The sequence below is a fragment of the Aulonocara stuartgranti genome (genome assembly GCF_965226115.1).
Source record: "Aulonocara stuartgranti genome assembly, chromosome: 14".
NCBI lineage: Eukaryota > Metazoa > Chordata > Actinopteri > Cichliformes > Cichlidae > Aulonocara > Aulonocara stuartgranti.
This window is the reverse complement of record NC_138950.1, coordinates 259,969-282,694: the sequence shown is the minus strand read 5'-3', so window position 1 is coordinate 282,694 and position 22,726 is coordinate 259,969. Positions and strand designations below refer to the sequence as shown.

At 49.4% G+C, this 22,726-nt stretch overlaps 1 protein-coding gene across 4 annotated transcripts in view; it reads right to left on the bottom strand.

Annotated features, from left to right (window-relative positions):
* Positions 1–22,455, bottom strand: part of dgkd (diacylglycerol kinase delta) — a 29,657-nt gene extending 7,202 nt beyond the window's left edge. The window contains exons 1-27 of one of the 4 annotated variants that reach the window (XM_082503510.1): positions 22,256–22,455; positions 18,887–18,997; positions 18,724–18,804; positions 14,621–14,725; positions 14,397–14,529; positions 13,930–14,036; positions 13,725–13,850; positions 13,539–13,641; positions 12,554–12,716; positions 12,345–12,453; positions 12,131–12,270; positions 11,951–12,035; positions 11,324–11,418; positions 11,141–11,240; positions 10,742–11,063; positions 8,277–8,435; positions 8,075–8,203; positions 7,879–7,954; positions 7,686–7,796; positions 7,513–7,609; positions 7,074–7,181; positions 6,745–6,858; positions 6,538–6,672; positions 6,298–6,458; positions 5,931–6,042; positions 5,754–5,846; positions 5,446–5,565 (exon numbers count right to left, since the gene is read on the bottom strand). In XM_082503510.1, the coding sequence (XP_082359636.1) occupies positions 5,446–5,565; positions 5,754–5,846; positions 5,931–6,042; positions 6,298–6,458; positions 6,538–6,672; positions 6,745–6,858; positions 7,074–7,181; positions 7,513–7,609; positions 7,686–7,796; positions 7,879–7,954; positions 8,075–8,203; positions 8,277–8,435; positions 10,742–11,063; positions 11,141–11,240; positions 11,324–11,418; positions 11,951–12,035; positions 12,131–12,270; positions 12,345–12,453; positions 12,554–12,716; positions 13,539–13,641; positions 13,725–13,850; positions 13,930–14,036; positions 14,397–14,529; positions 14,621–14,725; positions 18,724–18,804; positions 18,887–18,997; positions 22,256–22,393 (3,333 nt within the window). In that variant the 5' untranslated portion in view covers positions 22,394–22,455. Of the gene's footprint in view, positions 1–5,445; positions 5,566–5,753; positions 5,847–5,930; positions 6,043–6,297; positions 6,459–6,537; positions 6,673–6,744; positions 6,859–7,073; positions 7,182–7,512; positions 7,610–7,685; positions 7,797–7,878; positions 7,955–8,074; positions 8,204–8,276; positions 8,436–10,741; positions 11,064–11,140; positions 11,241–11,323; positions 11,419–11,950; positions 12,036–12,130; positions 12,271–12,344; positions 12,454–12,553; positions 12,717–13,538; positions 13,642–13,724; positions 13,851–13,929; positions 14,037–14,396; positions 14,530–14,620; positions 14,726–17,694; positions 17,874–18,723; positions 18,805–18,886; positions 18,998–21,528; positions 21,652–22,080; positions 22,204–22,255 lie in introns of those variants that run through there. The other 3 variants (XM_082503513.1, XM_082503511.1, XM_082503512.1) reach the window with 3 other exon arrangements.
* Between the last annotated feature and the right edge of the window lie 271 nt (positions 22,456–22,726).

The window sequence follows — 22,726 nt, the reverse complement described above, 5'->3', positions numbered from 1 at the left end:
GGAATGGGAAGAACAGACTCAACACAGTCGTTATCAGGGTGTTGTTGTTCGCCTCCAGCCTTGAGCCCACAGCTGGCGCCGAAGGGGTAGCCGGATTATGATGGTAATTTTTCTTTTGCGACAACTCATGAGAATTTCAAGCTGTTCTTTAACACTCCAACACTGGTCTCTCAATCTCCCGTTGGAGAACCGCGAGCTTCCACATGATGGTATCAAACTTGCGCTCCGTGGTCTTGTCATTCTTTTGCTCAGAGAGCCGATTCTGAGAACTCACGACTGCAGTGAGCTGTTCCACGATGTAATCCAACTTTCGCTCAAAGGTGTTATTCTGAGCAGGCCTCTCCTTGATGTAACCCAATATAAACTCAGAGGTGTTATTCTGAGTATTCACGGCAGATGTAAGCGTCTCCAAGGTCTTAACCATGCTGCTCTCAATGAGCCCGTTCTGAGAAGTAGCGATTCGTCCCATCGTTCCAATCCCAGCGGGCAGCCTTGGGGGGGGTTTGAACAGCCGGTTCTGCTCTCTTAATTCTCCGATAAGCCAGGGCCAAGCCAGCTCCGATCAGCAAGAACCCTGTTATCATGGTTCCGAATAGGTAGATATCTTCAGCGTCCTCGATCGACAGTCCCGCCATGCACACGACCCTCTGCCACCCGTCCATCGTGTATCCGGCAGGGAAAGTCCCTCCAGGGCACTCGGGCTCTCCCGAGCCCAGACTTCTCGTTGAGAAAAGGGTGTCAATAGCATTCAGAGACCAGTTGATCAAATCAATAATTCTCTTTAGGTTTTAGAGAACAGACTGTGAGAGACTGTTCAAGGGAAAGTAATACAAAAAACACGAGACTAGACAAGGACATAAGAGCTAAGCAGGGAAGATAAGGGAGAGGAGAGGAGAAAAAGTGTGTCCGCCTCCTCTAGGGATGGGTACCGGTGTCCGGTGCCATGATGGCACCGGTTCTGACATAAACGGTAGTAACCAGACCGAAAAGCAGCGCACAATTCGGTGCTTTATTTCGGTGCTTTTTTTTCCTGAGCTGTGATACACTTCTAGTCAATAATTTTACGTTTCCGAGGATAGTAGGCGGGTCCAGGTACGTGCGTTCTTTTAGAGCAGACATCCCAGGGGTCTGGTTTCGTTCAATAGTCTCTAATCTCAGATTTTGTAAAATTCACGAATACTTCGTTAGAGAATAAAAGTGCATTAAACCTCCAGGGGGGTATATACGATTGGCACCAGGGATGTGCATTCTCATCACTAGGGGAGCATGGTCTGAAATAACAATAGATTGATAATCTCAAGTTTCAACCAGTGGAAGAGCACGTTTATCAATTAAAAAAGTAATCTGAGAGAATGTTTTGTGGACAGGAGAGTCGTAGGATCGCTACCCTATCGTGGTGGAGGAGTTTGTGTGTCCCAGGGATCCCAGGGGCTATGTTATCTGGGGGCTTTTGCCCCCTGGTAGGGTGTCCCATGGCAAATTGGTCCTGGGTGAGGGAACAGACAAAGAGCGATTCAGAAGATCCTTATGAGAAAAACAGAGGGAACAGTTTACCCTGCCCGGGATAGGGTTACTGGGGCCCCGCCCTGGAGCCAGGCCCAGGCAGGGTGCCCGAGGCCGAGCGTCTGGTGGCCGGGCCTTAGTCCGTGGGGCCCAGCCAGGCACAGCCCGAAAAGGGGACATGGGCCCATCCTCCCGCGGGCCCACCACCCGCAGGAGGAGCCGTAGGGGTCAGGTGCCGGGCGGCGGCCAGGAGTGGAGGCCCTGGCGAACTGATCCCCGGCTACCAAGACTGGCAATTGAGACATGGAATGTCACCTCTCTGGTGAGGAAGGAGCCTGAGTTAGTCCGTGAGGTTGAGAGGTACCGGCTAGATATAGTCGGGCTCACCTCTACGCATGGCTTGGGCTCTGGAACCAGTCTCCTGGAGAGGGGCTGGACTCTGTCTCAGTCTGGAGTTGCCCCTGGTGAGAGGCGGTGGGCTGGGGTGGGTATTCTAATATCCCCTCGGCTTGCTGCCGGTACGTTGGGGTTTTTCCCGGTGGATGAGAGGGTTTGTTCCCTGCGCCTTAGGGTCGGGTAACGGGTCCTGACTGTCATCTGCACTTATGCGCCGAGTGGCAGTTCAGAGTACCCAGCCTTCTTAGAGTCCCTGGGTGGGGTGCTGGAAGCTGCTCCACCTGGAGACTCTGTTGTCCTACTGGGAGACTTCAATGCTCACGTGGGTAACAACAGCGAGACCCGGAGGGGCGTGACTGGGAGGAACGGCCTCCCTGATCTGAACCTGAGCGGTGTTTTGTTATTGGACTTCTGTGAAAGACAATGTTTTTCACATATATCATTGCCTTCTGTTGATCCAAAAACTCCTTACTCTTGCCCCTGAAAGATATACGCAGTCTCCCTGGAAACATTATTCCGTAGCGGACATCTTGATGCCCTCGAAGCAGGTTCCTCACGTCGTTAAAAGCGATTACACCGCGAGCTTTGGCACTGCGAGCTTTGGCAATGCTCGCGGTGTAGTCAGGGAAGATGGCCAGAGGGTTCCCCTTATATTGCAACACACCCCACTCCTGGGCCTGCCGTAGCACACTGACGCAGTCTTGGTAGTAATGGAGTTTGGCGATGATAACTGAAGGTTTCCCGTTAGATCTTCTGGGAGCAAGGCCTCTATGTGAGCAGTCCACTGGGATTTCTTTATCCAGTTGCAGAACTTCTTTCAATAGAGTAGAAACTGAGCTGGTCGAGCTGGAACCGGCGTCCTCTGCAACACCCACAATACAAATATTGCACCTCCACATTCTTGCCTCCATATCTTTGTTCTTTTCTTTTAAGCTAGCCAGCTCAGTCTGTAATCCTGCAACCATCTCTTGGAGGCTGACAACCTTGTACGACCTTGATGATAAACCCTCTTCCAGGTCGCTAATAGCGGACTTGATGTTGTTAATTTCTGAGCGGACTGCTGCTGTGTTGTTAGTAATCTCCATCTTAACTTCTCTTAGTTCGTTCTTGAGGCAGTCGAAATCCTCTGCAAGCGCACTTTTCAGTTCTGACCTGATAATCATGGAGATATCGTCTTTCAGAGAGGAGAGGATGTCCGATTTCAGGCCTTCATACTCCATCGCGGTGCCTGACTGCGAGCTAGGCGACGAGCTCCTGCCTGCTTTATCAGCGTGTGCCGAGGATGTGTCTGTCCGCTGGCCCGAGGGGCCAGTATACCCTATATTTCCAGAGTTTTGATGCCATTCCGGTTGTAACCTTGGCCCGTTTTTTCTCGTCGGTCACAGGTGTTACGGGGAGTGGTAGTTCGTTTAAATAAGCCTTTAAAAGCAATTGTTAAAATATAAGCTAGCTAGACGGGAGCCCAGTCCAACACGTCTTACTCCATTGTCGGCTCACTAGCGCCCCCTGAATCATACTTTGTATTAATCTCTGTCTCTCTTCCACAGCATGTCTTTATCCTGTCTTCCTTCTCTCTCCCCAATCGGTTGCAGCAGATGGCCCCGCCCCTCCCTGAGCCTGGTTCTGCCGGAGGTTTCTTCTTGTTGAAAGGGAGTTTTTCCTTCCCACTGTCGCCAAAGTGCTGCTCATAGGGGGTCATATGATTGTTGGGTTTTCTCTATATGTATTATTGTAGGGTCGACCTTGCAATATAAAGCACCTTGAGGCGACTGTTGTTGTGATTTGGCGCTATATAAATAAAACTGAACTGAAGTCAAAAACATTAATTATTACCCCTGAGAGTAGCGCTGCCACGATTAGTCGACTGGTCACGATTACGTCAACGACTAATTTAACAGTCGACGCGTCGTTTGAAGCTTTGTAAGATCCCAAAAGACGCAGGAATAAGTAGTAGGATTTAAGAGTGTAATAACGGACTGAAACAGAAGATGGCAGCACTGCATGTACAAGGATGCCAGCTGCCGTAAAACCCTGAAGAAGAAGCTGTGTCCGGTATCGTAGCTGCTCCTCTCCTGTGCCCTGTCCTGTTCTTTCTGGGTCATAAACTTTTAAGATATTTTCAGATCTCTTCAAATATCTGCTCGGTTTATCAAGACACCACATATTTTCAAAAGCGCTCCGACGTTTTCGGAGACGTCTGTTACCCACTAGCTCGATAGCTAGCCGGGGGCTAGGCTAACTAGAGCCGTGAGAACACCGGACTTCCGGCAAATTGTTTTCAAACCCACCGCCGTCTTTCGCTACTCAGGTTAAACATGATATATGAGTCACTTAGATAACTTAAAAATGATATTGTTTGGCTTTCTTTAGTATTTTATTTGTTCCTGAGTAAATCGGTTTGGCTGAGATTAAATTATAGTTTTTACACAGCTGAATAAACATCAAGCAGACAGCTGATTTGTGTGAGCTGCTCGATAATTTACTCCGGTGTCCTGTTATATTTTAGATAGCAAGGAGCAGACGGCTGAGTTTATTAATCTCCACTGAAATAATCTGAAAATTTCATTAAAATTTAATAACCTATCATCTTGTCTTTATTGTTAGTTAGCACCTTAAACACTTAAAGCTGTAAGCTAATGATAGTTATATAAGAGCAGATGCTGCTGGTGCAATAAGCTGTACAATGGATGATGATCTGATTAGTGACTAATCGCAAAATTAATCGGTGACTAGTCGACTATAATCGTTTATGGCAGCTCTACCTGACAGCCAGATATCTATAATCAAACAGCATCTTAGTTCTCTTGGCTCAGAGATACCTGAGGCTCACCCAAGCCTCAGGTATCTCGGTGTTGTTTTTGATTCTGCCATGTCTCTAGAGCAACACTCTCGACAGTTAATTAGGAACTGCCTTTTTCAGCTGAGAAATATCTCCAAACTGCGAATGTTTTTGTTGAAATCTGAGTTAGAAATGATTATTCGTACTTTTATTTCTTCTTGCTTAGATTATTGTAACAGTCTTTTTCTTTGTTTGAGCAAAAAGAACCATGACCGTCTCCAGTCAGTCCAGAATGCTGCGGCAAAGCTTTTAACAAAGACATGAAAAAGAGAGCACATTGCACCAGTTTTACGCTCATTACACTGGCTTCCAGTACATTTTAGAATTCATTTTAAAATCTTAGTACTGACTTTTAAAGCTTCGAATCATGACGCTCCTCTCTTTATTTCTAATCTCTTAGAAGCTCACGCTCCCTCTCGCAGCCTGAGATCATCTAATCAAAGGCTGCTGATAGTTCCCCGAACACGTTTTAAAACCAGAGGTTTTAGAGCGGTGGCCCCCAGGTTGCTCTCCCTCCATCTCTATGTTGCCTGGATTGTATTTTTTTTTTTTAAACATCATCCTAAGACTCATTTATTTAGACTGGCTTTTAATTAGATTTGTGCTGTATGTTTGATTGTACTGTTTTATATTATTGTGAAGCACTTTGTTGTTTTTATCCTGTGAAGAGTGCTGTATAAATCAATAAAGTAAAGTACAGTAATTACCTCATGGTCTGATGGGTCAATGACTGGACACAACCAGGGAACATCAGCCAGGCGGGGGAGCTGCTGAGCCACAGAACTCAGAGCTGCATTCAGTTGTTCCTGCTGAGGAGGATCCAGCTGCTGCAGAGACAGACACACAATGTTAGGACTGGACCACGAGGACCAGGCTTTGTTTTTTTGGTGTGGTTACCCATGAACAATCAGAGTAAAACATGGCAGGAACCTGTCAACCTGCATTGTGTAACAGATAAAGATAGAGCCTAAGGTTTCTAACATTCTGGGATAAAGTAAAGGACCAAAGCAGTTACCATGGACATCTTTCCAGACAGGAGAAGTTCAGTCTCACTGACCAAAGCTTTGATGTTGCTGACCATCTGAATGACCACGCTGCAGCTCAGAGCCTGTAGACAAACAGTGATACTTTACACAGCTGAAGGCTCAAGGACTTACGTGAACGATAGAAATGGCAAGAGCAGCTGTCGTACCCTGGAGCTCTTGGAGTCGGCGTAGACTACGTCCATGGCCTTTGAACTGGCGTTGACAGCGTGAGCCAGTTCCTGTTCCATGCTCTGGTGAGACTGAGCGACCTCACGGATGCTGAAACGCCACAAACACATTCAGGTACTCACAACAAGAGCACAGAGGTCGACCCTAAGGCCTTTGTTCTTCCACAGAATCAGACCAAATCCATCTGTTTATTGAGCTGCGGTAGGACGACAGGTCCTACCAAAGGATTCAAACCAGTTCCTGCTGTGAGGCGACGGTTCTAACCACTGTGACACCGCCATGCCATGTTATCAAAAGTAAAAACATTTGTTCATGGAGCAGGTGGGAACACTGGGTGGGTCTCACCTGTGGATGAGCACTCCAGCTGCCTGACCGAACTCGCTTATGAGTGTCGCCTCTTCCTCGGAGACAATCTCAGGCTGGGAGGACAGTGGTGGCTGAGGCGGCGCCCGGGGAAACTCGCACTTCTGTTTGTCCTCCCAGGACTTCAGGGTGCTCTCAAATGCCTGAAACACAGACACGAGGTGAAAACCTCCGCGGGGCCGGATCAAGACTCCCAGAACAACCCAGAGCTGCTTCACTTACTCGGTCTCGGGTCAGGGTCTGGGTCCGGTTCTTATGGATGATCTTTATGTACCCCGGAGGCTGGATCCACGCTTCCCCGTCCACCTGAACCGGGACACCCTCGTCGCCCAGGATTGTGATCTTCACTGTCCGACACTGAGAGGGAGGGGGTGACAGTTACAGACAGATAGGCGGGTGGATTGGACAGGTAGGTGGGTGGGTGGGTACCTGAGCGATGCGGTGGTGCTGCAAGTTGATGACTCGGGACACGGCCATCTGCATGCTGCCAAAAACGGCCACCACCTCCAGGATCTTATCATCGAAGGACGGCGCTGTGAAGGTCTGACAGAAACACATAGGCCGAGTCATGACAGCACCGCTCAACTACTAGTAACCACCAGAGAACTTCCTGTTCCACAGGGGGCGCTCACAATGACTGCAGCTACGCAAACGCCAACCTTCACATGAGACGTTCAGTACTACAGTAATGTATTACTTCATTTCAGCATCAACATGTTCACACGAGTACAGATAGGTGGAGGAGGTGGAGGTCTTACATCGTCCTCTTTGGTTCCTCCCCAGAAGTTGGTCCCACCTGCGTAGCTCGGGATGTTCAGGACAGCGATTCCCTGCAGACTGGGCAGAGGGATTGGCCGACCATCACACTGAAACACACAGTGTCACGCGTATTACCAGCTAATCTCTTTAATCACTGCAGGAACACGGTAAGAAGTGGAGTGACAGGTCAGGTGGTTTACAGAGCTGGTGTGTCTGCGCTCTCAGGACCTAAGAGGAAGCAGGAAGTTGTCGTTTTCCTGGTCGTGCCCCTCCCCGTCGGCTGCAGGTTGTTTGGACTACGTCCATTTATAAAAAATACTGTGAAGAAAACTGAACTCGGCCTTAAAGACCCTGAAGACATTCATGATGTCATGAAGGTCAGAGTGAGTTTACTGAGGAGGCAGCAGAGCGTGAGGGATTTCCTGGTTCTGCTCTCACCTCCAGAAGGACTCTCTGCTCGAGGTTCTTGTAGGTTCTGTGCAGCAGCTCCTTGGTTCCTAGGACTCCATACCACATCATGTTCTTGGTGCGACTCCTGCAGATCAGGACACATCTGAGTCAGTTAGCGCTCTTGGAGCTCGCCACGCCGCCGTCACCGTGCCCACTCCTACCTGCACTTCTCTGGATGTTCGTCTCGCTTGTTGTTGAAGTCCAGAGAGATTTTGGCATCTAGTCCGATGCCAAAGTAGTTGTTCATGACACACTTCTCAGTGTAGCAGTCCCTGACACACACACACACAACAGGGTTAATGAGAGCACGTGTGGACGCGGCGAGGACCTTATGACGCAGTCACGGAGCCTCACATGTTGTCGGGGTCGCAGCTGAACGGGTCGGCGTTGACCAACAATCGGCTGATGACGGAGCTGTTGGACAGCGAGCCTGCAACACACACACACACACACACACACACACACACACACACACACACACACACACACACACATCACTACTGGCATCATAAACACACACTTTAAGGAGTCAGACCTGCCGGCCTGTTACCTGGATACAGGATCTTTGTGTTGAGCATAGGCATGTTGTCCCGGCTTCCTGTCTGGACAGGAAGTGATGCGGAGCTGCCCAGTGGTAGGCTGCCTTTGCTGATGAGCTTCTCACAGGGCGTCTTACTGACTGAAGACAGAAAACAAAGCATGAGTGTGCGGCGGCCGTCCCGTGGGGAAAGCACGCTTTGGATGTTTCTGACCTCTGCGAGCGCCACGATGCTTGGAGCTGTAGGACGAGTGCAGGGACGTCTTGTCCTCCTCGGTGTCCTCCTCTTCGTCCTCCTCCACCAGACCCTCCTCCTCGGCCCGGCTCAGAGAGAAGACCTGCTGCTGAGTCTGAGCGTTCTGCTCGTCCACCGCTGCAAACACACAGAAGCAGCTCAGTTCGCTCGCACCACGCTCTCCTCACATTACACTGATAAAAATATCAGAGCTGGTCATTTACTGATTTCTAAAGTAAATTAGTTGTCAAACAGCTAACAGATCATCTGCAGAGGTTTATTTGAAGAGTTTCAGTCAGGTTTCAGAGCTCAGCACAGCACAGAAACAGCTTTAGTGAAGGTTACAAATGATCTTCTTATGGCCTCTGACAGTGGACTCATCTCTGTGCTTGTCCTGCTAGACCTCAGTGCAGCGTTCGATACTGTCGACCATAATATCCTATTAGAGCGATTAGAACATGCTGTAGGTATTACAGGTACTGCACTGCAGTGGTTTGTATCATATCTATCTAATAGACTCCAGTTTGTGCATGTAAATGGAGAGTCCTCTTCACACACTGAGGTTAATTATGGAGTTCCACAGGGTTCAGTGCTAGGACCAATTCTGTTTACATTATACATGCTTCCCTTAGGCAGCATCATTAGAAGACATAGCATACATTTACACTGCTATGCTGATGACACCCAGCTCTATCTGTCCATGAAGCCAGATAACACACACCAATGAGTTAAACTGCAGGAATGTCTTAAAGACATAAAGACCTGGATGGCCGCTAACTTTCTGCTTCTTAATTCAGATCAAACTGAGGTTATTGTACTCGGCCCTGAAAATCTTAGAAATATGGTATCTAACCAGATTCTTCCTCTGGATGGCATTACCTTGGCCTCCAGTAACACTGTGAGGAACCTTGGAGTCATTTTTGACCAGGACATGTCCTTCAACGCACATATTAAACAAATATGTAAGACTGCTTTCTTCCATTTGTGCAACATCTCTAAAGTTAGAAATATCCTGTCTCAGAGTGACGCTGAAAAACTAGTTCATGCATTTATTACTTCCAGGCTGGACGACTGTAATTCATTATTATCAGGATGTCCAAAAAACTCCCTGAAAAGCCTTCAGCTGATCCAAAATGCTGCAGCAAGAGTGCTGACAGGGACTAGAAAGAGAGAGCAGATTTCTCCTGTTTTGGCTTCCTGTTAAATCCAGGATTCAAAATCCTGCTCCTCACATACAAGGTCTTAAATAATCAGGCCCCATCTTATCTTAATGACCTTGTAGTACCATATCACCCTATTAGAGCACTTCGCTCTCACACTGCAGGCCTACTTGTTGTTCCTAGAGTATTTAAAAGTAGAATGGGAGGCAGAGCCTTCAGTTTTCAGGCCCCTCTTCTGTGGAACCAGCTTCCAGTTTGGATTCAGGAGACAGACACTATCTCTACTTTCAAGATCAGGCTTCAAACTTTCCTTTTTGCTAAAGCATATAGTTAGGGCTGGACCAGGTGACCCTGAATCCTCCCTTAGTTATGCTGCAATAGACATAGACTGCCGGGGGATTCCCATGATGCATTGAGTTTTTCCTTTCCAGTCACCTTTCTCACTCACTATGTATTAACAGACCTCTCTGCATTGAATCATATCTGTTATTAACCTCTGTCTCTCTTCCACAGCATGTCTTTATCCTGTCTTCCTTCTCTCACCCCAACCAATCACAGCAGATGGCCCCGCCCCTCCCTGAGCCTGGTTCTGCCGGAGGTTTCTTCCTGTTAAAAGGGAGTTTTTCCTTCCCACTGTCGCCAAAGTGCTGCTCATAGGGGGTCATATGATTGTTGGGTTTTTCTCTGTATCTATGAAGCGCCTTGCGGAGACTTATGTTGTGATTTGGCGCTATATAAATAAAATTGAATTGAATTAAAGTGACCGAACTCATCAAGCTTCCTGCCCTGGTTTCCTGAATCTGAACCAGCATGACCCCAGCTGAGTCCCGCAGCTGGGGTCTGTCTGTGGACAGAGTCTAACAACAAACCTGAGGCCGAGCTGTTCTGCAGCAGCAGACATTGAGATCTGATCCTGGATCAGTGTGTTTGTCATTTCTGTAACTCAGCCCAGCTTCAATCTGTGGGAGGAACTGATGAGCATTTACCCAAATTTTTCAGAAGGACAGAAAATCTAATTTTTCCCTTTAATTGCATCTCATACAGCCCCCCGATCCATCGTCGAAAATAAACCTGTTATCACTCATCTCTTTAAAGCCCTCCTCCCCAAACACCTGCTTTCCTCTGATAGGCCAGCCTGTGGCAGCCTGCTAAGGGGCAGCTGTACTGACTGTAGCTGAGTATCCACAGCCTCATGGAGATTTGACTTTACTGAGCTGTATCTGAACAGCTCCTCTGTGAAACCACCACACCTGTTCAGGTGAGTCCTGACCATGACGGGCTCACCTTTCTCAGTGTGCTCAATGATCTGCCGGATGGCCTTCTTCAGACTGTTGGCTCTCAGCATCAGCTGTTCTCGAGGTTTAAAAATGGCAGCTGCTACCACAGAGGAGGAGGAGGTGGAAGGGGTGGGGCGTGAAGAGCAGGTGGAAATGGGCAGAAAGTGGGGAGGAGGAGGAAGATGAAGAGGAGGCAGCACAAGTCCCTCCACCTCCTCCTGCTCCTCAGCGATGGTTGGGGGAGGAGCTGGAGGGAGCACAGAGGACGCCTGAGACTCCTCATTTAGAGTCTTCAGCAACGAGTCCAACTTCTCCTTCAGCACACCGCACTGAGACAGAAAACGCGAGTCATCAAACACAGACGCGAGTCATCAAACACAGACTGGTGCCTTTTCAGTTGTGGTACCTTCTTGGCCATGGCCTCTGACTCCTCCGAACTCTCCGTGTTCTTCTCGTAAGCTTTACCAACCCGGGCCACAAAGTCCTTCACCGTCTCACAGAGAACTCTGCAATGAACCACACAAACACCACCATTACTCAATTACACCTAAGACACGACACAGATGGCTGCGCAGGTGGGTGGGCGTACTTGGCCGAGGAGATAACCACCGAGTGCTTGTCAGAGGTCAGGATCTTGGACAGGTGAGCAGCCACTGAGTCCTCATACGTGAGAATGTGCTGGACCTGGATTAGAGGATGGAAACAGTCGAGTCAGAGGAGTCTGTTCGTTGTTCCCAATCTGATTCAGAAAGCACGACACTTTCAAAATAAAATCATGGTGGCTTCTGTCAGTGTCAGATCGGCCCCTCTGCTCACATTCAGCACAAGCTCAGCCACATTCACGGAAACATATCCACTTACTCATCATTAGGTTGCTAGGTAACATTGATCCCTGACTTTAATACTGATCAGTATTAAAGTCAGGGAGCAGCACTGGCATCACTGCTGCCCTGGTTATTGTCTTATTGACGATGATCTGATTAGCTAATATTAAAACCTGCCAAAGCTGGTCCTGCACAAACCAGAAAAAGCCAGTTTGCTCATAAAGCCTCATCCAAGCATGCTAAGCCTCTGAATACTGTTATACTCTTTGTAAATGAGTGGCTTTGGTTTGTTCCACCAGAGGAAAGAATCACAGAAACCCACACACGACCAATGCAGAGGACAATGAGATTGGCCACACCCATTCTTCATCAGAGCAGTGCTGAGGTCTCACCTCAGAGTCATCGCTGCAGTCCTCGGTGACAGTGGATGCAGAGTGTTGCCGTGGAAACTTAGTCTCATAGACCATGATGCTCCACCTGCAACAGGAAGAGAGAAAGGCGTGGTTTACCTGAGCTACAGCCCGGACCCGTAGGTCGTCCCCATCCTCGTGTGACATCAGATAACTGGTCACCTGTCAAGCATCTTGGTGCTGGCTCTCTCCAGTTTCTCCAGAATTTGAGGGAGCTGGGTGTCATCGTCGCAGGCCGAACCCCAGCCCAGAACCCGGGCAAGGTCATTCCCGGTCCCCAGAGGAAGAACGCCGAGCTGACACTGAAACACAGATACACACAGTCAGCGGCGAGCACGGCGGGAGGCAGAGCACGAGTTAACCTGCAAGCTCGTACCTGCTTGTGCAGCGTGAGCATATCGATCTCAGACAGCACCCAGCCAACGCTGCCATCTCCTCCACACACCAGGATCCTGAAGGTATCGAACTTCTGGAACAGCCGCAGACTGCCACACACACACACACACACACACAGGTGTGAACTTGCATGTCAAACATACTGTGTGTTACTGTGTTTTTGTCTGTGTGCGTCTGTGTGCGTGTCACCCCAGGTGAGGCCCTCCATTCATCAGGTCAAACACCTGCGCCGGGTTCAGCAGCTGCTTGAAGCGCCGCAGGAACTTCACACCCTGATTGTCTCCACTTTTAGAGTTAACAAAGACCAACAGAGGACTGGTGCAGGACGGAGGACACGACGCCTTCCAGAAACCTGCGCACACAACACACACACACACCAGCTGTTGGTCTGCCGTGGGTTAGTGGGGCACTGGTTTGTGTCGACCTCCTGCAGACCGACGTGGGCGGTGCTGGCTCTGATGCTGCACACATTAAAACCTCTGTAACAGCCGCTTTAACCCGAGAGCCCACCCTGAGGCCCTTTGCTGTCATATTTCAGCCTGCACAGAGTGAGTGGGTCTGCTGTAGTGACCGGTGAGGGTGGTGAGCTTTTTCAACGGTCGTCAGACCACAACTTTATTGGTTCGTATTGGTGTCAAAGGTCATCTTTGTGGGGGAAGTGTCGGCATTCTGACGTCTTCAAAGTTTATGGCACAGAGCTCAACGTTTCTCTGTGAGGAGACACGTTGATGGTGTGGATGAACCTGCCTGTTTACCGAGCACACTCATCTTTATTGTTTATTATCTTTAATTGCAGTCTGGAGATGTTCTTTCTTGTGGGATGAAGACAGCTGTGTTTAGTTCTCTGACATGTCCGTTTTTACCGCCATTTTAATGAAGCTCCAGCACAGACGTGCAGGTACAGAGACGGAGATGTGGCGGTACTGTCCGAGCGGCCGTACCCATCATTCAGGAGAACGCTGACTGTGCGATCATGTTCAGAGGGTTCACTGTGTGTGTTACTGACATCAGGGGAAATAAGAAGGAAACCTGCAGGGTCGCGTCAGCGTGAGGTGGTAATGTTAGTGATTATAATGGTGATGGTGGGGATGACGGCTGTGTGAGCAGATCTGCAGTGAGTGTGTTTGCCCTGCGGGGGGCAGCGTGGGGCTCAGACTGACAGGAGCACACTCACCGTCTGAGTCGATGCTGTTGAGTGCCGTCGGAGGGATGACGGACACTTTGCACTGACCAAGGGGACACTTGGAGGACAGCTGCTCCTTACAGCTGGAGTGCACCTGTGGAGACAGCTCACCTGTTCACACATCTGACGTGTGTGTGTGTGTGTGTGTGTGTGCGTGTGTGTGTGCGCGTGTCTCACCATTGCTTTACACCACAGACACCTCCAGTCCTGCAGCCGCAGCACACTGCCGCACGTTTTATCACACACGGTGCACTTGGCCGACACCGGCAGGTTTCCCTCCAACCACTGATGAGGCATCGACACCTGAGCACAGAGGTCAAAGGTCAGAGGTGAGCCGTTCCCCGACTCAGAATTGACAGGACATCTGTGCTGTGTGTCTCACCCCGTCCTCGTCCTCAATGATGTCCTTCCCGATAGAAGCTAGCGTTGTCCATTTACAGTTGTTGGTGGCTCTGACTGCACACCGTTTGTGAGCCTTAAATTTACACACTGAAACACACACACAGACACACACACACAGACACACAGGTCAAATTATCCTGCGGCTCATCTACAAACTGCAGAGCACAGCCCCTGAGCTGGAGCTGTCTGCTGATAGCATTCAGCCTCAAAAGCTTTGTTACAGGCCAATAAAGGAAAGCTGTATCTGAAGGATGCAGTCCGCCTGCATGCTGATTCACAGGATGCTGATTCACACCCACCTCCACGTGTACACAGGTGGAGGTGGGTGGAGCACACTCAGCTCCAAGTTTGTTGATCAGGAACACGCTGCTGCTCACAGACAGCACTCCTCACTGTCACTATAACAGCTCTTTGCTCTGCACCGTGTGTGTGTGTGTACTTGTGTACCTTCACAGGAGAGGCCGTGTGACGTGACCCCTGACAGAGCCTCCCTGCACACGTTGCAGTACGTGGGTCTGGCGTGGGAGCAGGCGTACCAGTTGTGCATCCCACTGAAGTGGTCCATGCTATACTGGGTGGACTGGGACACACACACACACACACACACACACAGTGAGCAGGCTGTACAGAGACCAGTCTCTGTACACTGGGATGGCAGGGACGAGACTGACCTCATAATTCTGTCTGTTCTGGATGCTGCGCAGCGCCGTCATCCAATCCTCCATTTCCTTCCTGTTGTCTGCACAAAGGATGAGGCGCCGACAGGGCGTGATCACCTGAAACACACAGGTGCATACATCACGGTGCATTCACAGTCCACAGCCAGATGTAGGAGTTTCAGATGTCACACTTCAAACTTTAATTAACAAGATGTCAAATCATGAGGACACAGCTGGAAGCTTGAAGAGCTGCTGCCCTCATAACTCTGTGACTTCTTGATCAGCTGCTCTACAATGAAGCTTCTGTTTCCTCAATGACAGAAACAGACCCAACCAAGAAACCCTTATCAGGTATCCAGTGCTCACACACACACACACACACGCACACACACGCACGCACACACGCACGCACACACACACACACGCACACACGCACACACACACACACACGCACACACGCACACACGCACGCACACACACACGCACACACACACACACGCACACACACACACGCACACACGCAAACTGTGTGTGTGTGTTAGAGTTGGTGCCTCTGTCACTCTGCTCCTCCTCAGGTTGTGTCTCAGGTGTGGTGCATGCTGGGAAACGCGCTCAGACTGCTGCAGGGTCTGATGAGTGGCTACATTCTGACTTGTTATGGATCAGTTTTGCTCCTGCTGTTGCAGTTTCCTGAACTTTTACTCTGCTGTCTGGGAATAAAAGCACACGAGGCTCAGTCCGAACACTCTGGGAATGATCAGGGTTCCGTGTGAGAGCTTAGTCACGTCCCAACAAAGCCTCGTTTCAGGACGCGACCACAGAACCTGCAGCACAGGCTCGGCCGTCACACGGAGAGCATCACAGGACGCCGGGATATCTGGGAGCAGACTTCCTTGCTCGGGCTGCTGACACCTGTCAGGAGCAGAGATGGGCAGTAACGCGTTACTTGTAACGTGTTACTGTAATCCAATTACTTTTTTCAAGTAACGAGTAAAGTAAGGGATTACTATTGCAAAAACGGTAATTAGATTACTGTTACTTTCCCGTAGGAACGCTGCGTTACTGCGTTACTAAAACCGTGAGTTTTTTGCCAGAATGTCTCACGACAGTGACGTAAGCGAGTGCGACGTTCGTGACAACAGCTGTGTGCAGATCAACAGTGGATCACATATCGAGTGCAGAGAGAGTATGAGCGTGCAGCGTTTAAAGCGTGGAAGTACTGACCTTACTTTGAGTTTGATTCCATACAAAGTGACAAAAACATTAGTGTCCGCTGTGCGTGGGAAGAAAACTTCTTTTTACAGCAAAAAAACCCCTAAACTTCCAACAAGCACCGAGTAGCTACGACGTAATGGGAAACTCACAGAGAAACTCGCGGATTCTTCCACTGACCGCGGCACACCTGCACCAGGGTAACCCTCCGCCTACCCCACTCCTGCTTTACAGGTGAAAATAGAGCAACAGGACCGCTGAGTCTTTGACTTTATTTATTTTCTGCTGTGTTTTACTTGCATCTATTTGAAAGACTGAGTGTAAACACACAAAATATTTTATTTTATGTGCTGGAATGTGCAGAAAATAGGTTTAAATGTTAAACTAATTTCTTCCAGTCAGAGAATGTTGCAGATAATTAAATTTTTGCTTGATGCATAAAGTTAAAAGATTAAAACTAATAAAACAAGTTTTAAAAGGAGACTTTTCCATTTGATTACATTTTGTATGATGGATTATGCAGAAAAAGTAGAATTGGGCTGAGAGATCTATCACTTTATCACCTCTTCAGGTTGTAAATCGTGTTTTTAAAAAGTAACTAAGTAATTAATTACTTTTGAAAATAAGTCATCAGTAAAGTAACAGGATTACTTTTTGGGGATGTAATCAGTAATTAGTTACTGATTACTTTTTTCAAGTAACTTGACCAACACTGGTCAGGAGAGCTCGCAGCGCGGTGCCTTACGGAGAGAAGGAATCAGCCGTCAGTGGTCACGTTAACCCGACGAATAGGAAGAGCGAGCACGGAGCGCGGGTCCCCCAGCTGCCGACTGGACTTTGACACTGTGGGATGAGTCCACACAGACAGAAACACAGCCCGGGTTGGGCTGCGGCTTTGAACATCTAGAACTTTTACAAGTATTCTGGGCTCCTCCCCCTGTAAGACAACTTTCTTGTGATTGGCTGGCGTTGGGAAGCCTGCAGATTACAGATGAGCAGCGCAGCATTATTTTGTATTTTATTGTAATTGTGTGCTAAGTCGTTCCTGCAGAGGGCGCTCCACGTCGGCTCACCGACCAATCACAACAGTTGATGGCGTGGAGCTGCTCAGCCTCAGTCTGTACAGCCGCTGTCGGCAAACGGGCATCACAAACAGGAAGTGACATCACGCCATCGCACACAATGGACCTCTGTGAGCACAAACAGAGATAGCAGTGTTTCTTGCCCCTCCCCCACCGTCCCTGAACCTCTGCTTTCTCTCCACATCGTCATCACCCAATCACTGAGCTGTACAAAGTCACCTGACGTCTCCTCCTCTGCCTGTTTCCAGCTTCCTGCTCCTGTCCTCGCTGCTGCAGCCGACTCATGCTAAGCCTCGGGAAGTCCACAGATCCACACACAGCGGCATGAACGCAGGGGAATAAAACACGTTCCTTCATTCCCGTGTCATGTGACCCACGGGGTCTTTTCCCAGAGCTCAGTTTAAAACGCGGCGGACACCTCAACAGTTCACTTAAGCCACCAAAGCAGCTGTGCATGAGCCACAGTTCACAATAATCCTCCTTTGTGTGATCGGAACACATGGGCGAAGGAAGCGTTTAAAACGAGAACTAATGAGCTCTGTCGACAAAACGAAAGCTCGATTAATCGCCATCACTCTGCTTCCACCGTCTGACTAACGGTGAGCGCTGATGGAGACCGCCCGGCCCACTTGGGTCAGCGTCACCGAGGCTCAGAGCAAAACACGTGTGAAGGCCCGGAGGAGAGACGTCACCAATAACAGCGTGAAGGATCTGACGCAGCGGTGAGTCAGGAAGCGTGAAGCCGGTCAGCTGTCGGTGACATCATGACCTTTTGACCAATAGCTGACTTACCGCGTCCTGACGAAAGTCCGGCTCAGAGTCCCGATCCTGGTTCTGGTCTGCTGTCGTCTCTGCCTCGCTCTGACCATTTCTCCCTGCACCGGCCCCGCCCCCTTCCTTTTCTACCCAATCCAACCAGCAAGAAGGAGGAGTGTGTGTGTCAGCTGTGTTCATGTGACTGTGTATTTTTAGCACACAGACTGTTATTATACCGACCACACACACACACACACACACACACACACACACACACACACACACACACACACAGACTCTTTAAACAAACTTCAAAGGCCTCAATTACAGGAAATGACTTCACTCGCCAAAATAAGACGCTCTCTTCCTGTGTGAGTCCGTTGTGTGACTAAAACAGAATCTCTGATGAGCACAAACAGCTCCGAGCATCAAAGCGACAACAGCACAAAACACACAAATGGATTCAGTTAGAAACAAAAGAAAAGCTGAAGATTATTCAACACAACATTTCAAAATTTATAAAAAAAAACTAATCTGTGAAAAATGTTAAAAATAGAAAAAAATAAATATGTAAATAAATAAATTAGAGTAAATATGTTTACACTAAAGGAAAACCAGGTTTTTAATGGACGCCAGCAGCACACACAGACACACACACAACCAGACACACACAAACACAGACACACAATGAGTGACAGACGTAACTCAGCCACGCCTGCTTCCAGTCACTGATCAGCTGATTAGACAGAATGTGAATTAAACAGGAATCTATCCTGAGGTCACTTCCTGTAGTGTAACCACACAGAGCAGGAACAGCGGCCTGTGTGGGGACTATTTTCAGCGGTGGATGAACCTGGCCGTGCTGCTGCAGGTTTGGCCAGAGGGGCCGATGGTGCGATATGGCAGCCTCGCTTCTGTCAGTCTGCCCCAGGGCAGCTGTGGCTACAACTGTAGCTGCCTCCACCAGTGTGTGAATGTGAGAGTGAATGAATAGTGGTATTGTAAAGCGCTTTGGGTGCCTTGAAAAGCGCTATATAAATCCAATCCATTATTATTAAGACTCACGGTGAAGCTGTTGTTGACGTTTTTGGTGCTGGACTCGGCCACGCTGGCGTCCGTCAGGTCGACTTCGTCAAAGATGATGGACTGCAGACACACAGAAAAGGTTATGCTCACGCGTGCGTCCTCAGAACACAGCCCAGCAACTGAGCGGCAGGGTGGGGCTCACCTTGGCGGTCTGAGCGTAGTACAGTGTCCTCCCTCTCAGCTTGAAGTATCGCCGCTTCCAGCGCTGGAACGAGCTCGTCTGTTTCAGCAGGTTCCCCTCCTTCAGCACAGTCTGAAACACACACACACCTGTGAGCACAGATTTCTTCTTTCTCAAGCTGAAAGTGTGTAAATCTTGTGTAAAGATGGAGGCTGTCCGCTGCACAGTTTTAAATAAAGTTGGAAGTGTTTGAATGTTTCTGGCGGCTGAGGCGTGGGACAGCAGGAAACAGTGGAGTGCAGCTTCCTGTCAGAGTCCCACATGACTCAATCTCAATGTTTGTCCCATACTCTAAATATAACCCATGTTCTTCCTGTTCTTCCATTTGCTGCCGCGGGAAATTCCAGACTTCACTGCATGAGCAGGCATTAAACCTGTGATTTATCTCCTCGTTCCCGTGCTTTTATTTTGAAAAGTTAAAAAACTCCGTCTTTTATGTCTGTCAGAATTATTATTGACATTATTCTAATTTTCTCTCATTTTCAGTGTTTGAAGAGATTTGTGTCGTGTCCAAATTCCTGGGCTGCTTCCTCCTGAGGCTGCATTTGTAGACCGATTACGTCACAGCGACGCGCCGAAGGCTGTTCAAATTCGTAGACTCCTCCGAATGCAGCCGACAAATGCGTCCTCATTTTCCCCGAATTTGAAGGATGGGTCGGGTGTGTCCTTCGTGGCCCACCATATCCCAGAATTCATAGCGCGGCCCAGCCAAACTCCAGTTTCCAACAATGGCGGCCGCTACTAAGTTTGAATATTACTATTACTAATCTTTCTGGGTCACAAAATAAACTTTTAACATATTTTCAGGCGAGAAAGTAGCTGTGAAAACTTCAAATATCTGCTCGGTTTATCAAGATATCGCATATTTGCAAAAGTGCTTCGACGTTTTCGGAGACGTCTGTTACCCACCAGCTCGACAGCGAGCCAGGAGCTCGCGGGTCACTGGAGCCGCCGAGAACGGCACAACTCCCGGCACATCACTTTCAGATCACTTTCGCTGCTCGGGTTAAACGTGATATATAAGTCACTTAGACAACCTAAAAATGTTATTGTTGGGCTTTTTTCAGTGTTTTATTTGTTCGTGAGTAAATCGGTTTGGCTGAGATTAAAGTTATTAGATTAGATAAAACTTTATTAATCCCCCGGGTTGGTTCCTCCTTGGTTTTCACACAGCTGACTAAACGTCAAACAGAAAACTGATTAAACAGAAGTATGAGACGGTCGAGAGTTTACGCCAGTGTCCTGTTATATTTTAGATAGCAAGGAGCAGACGGCCGAGTTCATTAAACTCCACCGAGACAGCGCTGACGCTAACTAGAAGGCGAGACCGTCCAATTTAACAGCCGTTTACTTCCGGCCTACCCGACCACCTCAGGAGGATGCAGTCCATGAATTTGGACACGACCAAAGACACCTGCAGTGATGCTCACACCTCTGATGAAGTCTCATAGTGTCAGCTTTGGTTTATACACAGATAGTTTACACTGAGTTTGTTATTACAGAGAAACATCCATCCATCCGCTTCCACTTATCCTTTCCAGGGTCGTGGGGGGCGCTGGAGCCTATCCCAGCTGTCATAGGGTGAGAGGCGGGGTACACCCTGGACAGGTCGCCAGTCAGGGCTAACATGCAGAGACAGACAACCATTCGCACTCACATTCACTCCCAATGGGCAATTTGGATTAATCAATTAACCTGTCCCCACAAGCTGCATGTCTTTGGATGGTGGGAGGAAGCTGGAGTACCCGGAGGGAACCCACGCAAACACGGGGAGAACATGCAAACTCCACACAGAAAGACCCGGCCTGATGGTGGAATTGAACTCAGGACCTTCTTGCCGTGCGGCTCTATGAAGTGAGGACTCGGTGAAGATCTGCAGGTCACAGCGTTGACCCGTTAACCCTTTCGCCATGACGACGCCATGTTCACAGAGGAACACCTGGCACATTTGATCTGGTGCCCAATAACACCGCTCTCTGTGAGTGGGATTAAGTCACCGGAGGCCCCCCTGCAGCAGGAACCACACCTCACTCACCTGTGTCCTGCTCATCAATGATGCCTACCGCCCTGAAAACCAGAGCCTGTCTTTGGTCAGCTCTGTAGGTCGAAGGAAGCGCCTCACAGTGAGCTTTCAGGACTCCGGGTTTGTTTTTTAAATTGTTTCCTAATGGAGCTGCTTTAACATCGTCTGACAACACGATGTCCACATTTCCGAGTCTTTAGCCTGCCCGTGAAGGCAGCAATATGAAAAACGATCAGTAATCAATAAAAGTATAATCTGTCACGTATTGATCAGCGGTGCCAGTTTGAGTTCCCGCTGTTCTCTATCGCAGTTAAAATCCCGCTGCTTTTACCGGAAAACCGGCCGTTACGTGTCGACCGTGATGGGACCGTTATGTGTCACAGTGCTAAAGCTAACGTAGCGCCGCCTCAGCCGCCTCTGTCCACCCCGCAGCAGCACGCGCATTTAGGCCACCAGCGATAGGAAACACCGATGTCTCACAGCGGGCCCAAATCTTTCCGTTATCAGGTGTGAGCTAGTAACCGGTATGTGTTACCGGTTTAAACTCGCGACGTTTCTCTGTTGTTTCCGTGCGTTTTACCGGCGTCTCCGCTGACTTTATGCCGTTTCTGCCCGAATTAGGTTTAACGGAAGCTCCACAGATGGTGAAAAAACCGCACCAGTCAGATCCGTGTTTACACCCGGTCATCTACTGAAACTCGGTGTCTGGCTACGGCGTTTCCTGTTATGTGGTTTAGAAATGGTCTAAGAGCTGTGGCCCTTACCCCAGAAAGCACAGTTTTTCCAGGGACGCTGAAGCCTGGGCTCAGAACTCTGTTTAAAATCGGTCAGATTTAAAGTGACACCAATCTTTGGACTACGGGAGCACGGGCCAAAGACAGTAGACCGGTTTAAGGCGCAAACGCGTCCGGTCTTCAGTTCGGCGTCACCAGCATGCAGCCCACATCTCACACTTGTGTTTTAAAGGCAAAGATAGCGCCGCCCGCAGCGGCCAGTGGAGGACGGCTGTCCGGGAAACAGACGTCAGAGCAGCGCTGAAACATCACACATCATGTTCACTGCGCGCCGGAGTATCCGACGGTCGATGTCTGGTCCGAACATGTTTCACTCTAACAATAAACCGGCTGCTTACCGCTAGAAAGAGGGACCGGCTTTTAAAGAGTCCGTATTTTACATGGAGTTCTGCGGGCCGGTGAGCCGGTGGACAGCGCCGTGCCCTCAGGCTGCGTGTGGCCCTGCGCTGCTGAATGAGCGCCGCCGCTGACCGCCGGCTATGCGCAAGGAGCCCCGGATGTTAGCACACGTACCTTGCTGCGGATCTGGCCGGACGTCGACACTTTTCGGATGAGTTTCTGCGGAGTTCCGGGCTCCTGTTCCGGCTCACTATCTGATGACTCGTCAGGGCACCGCGCCGCGGCGGAATCCGGTCCCCCTGCCTCCGCCATCCTGCCATCAGACCCCCGGTGTCTACCGCTAGGGGGAGCAGCGCCCCCCAGCGGCAGAGACCGGACAGCACAGCGGAGCCGACCCCTGGTGGTCACTCGGTGACATTACAACAACACGAGTTCTCCGCTGGCGTGAAAACAGCCTGAACTCAGCGGAGAGGGTTTGATGGTCCACTGAGCTCCGACAGGCCTGTGTGACCCATAGCATTCCCGCCTCTTACCTGAAAAGGTTCCTCTGTGAAGCAGCCCGACGCCTCGTGAAAGTCACCGGTGACCAGGTTAACTAGATTTTAGGTAACTATTTAGATTTCTTTACATAGTCCACTCTCAATG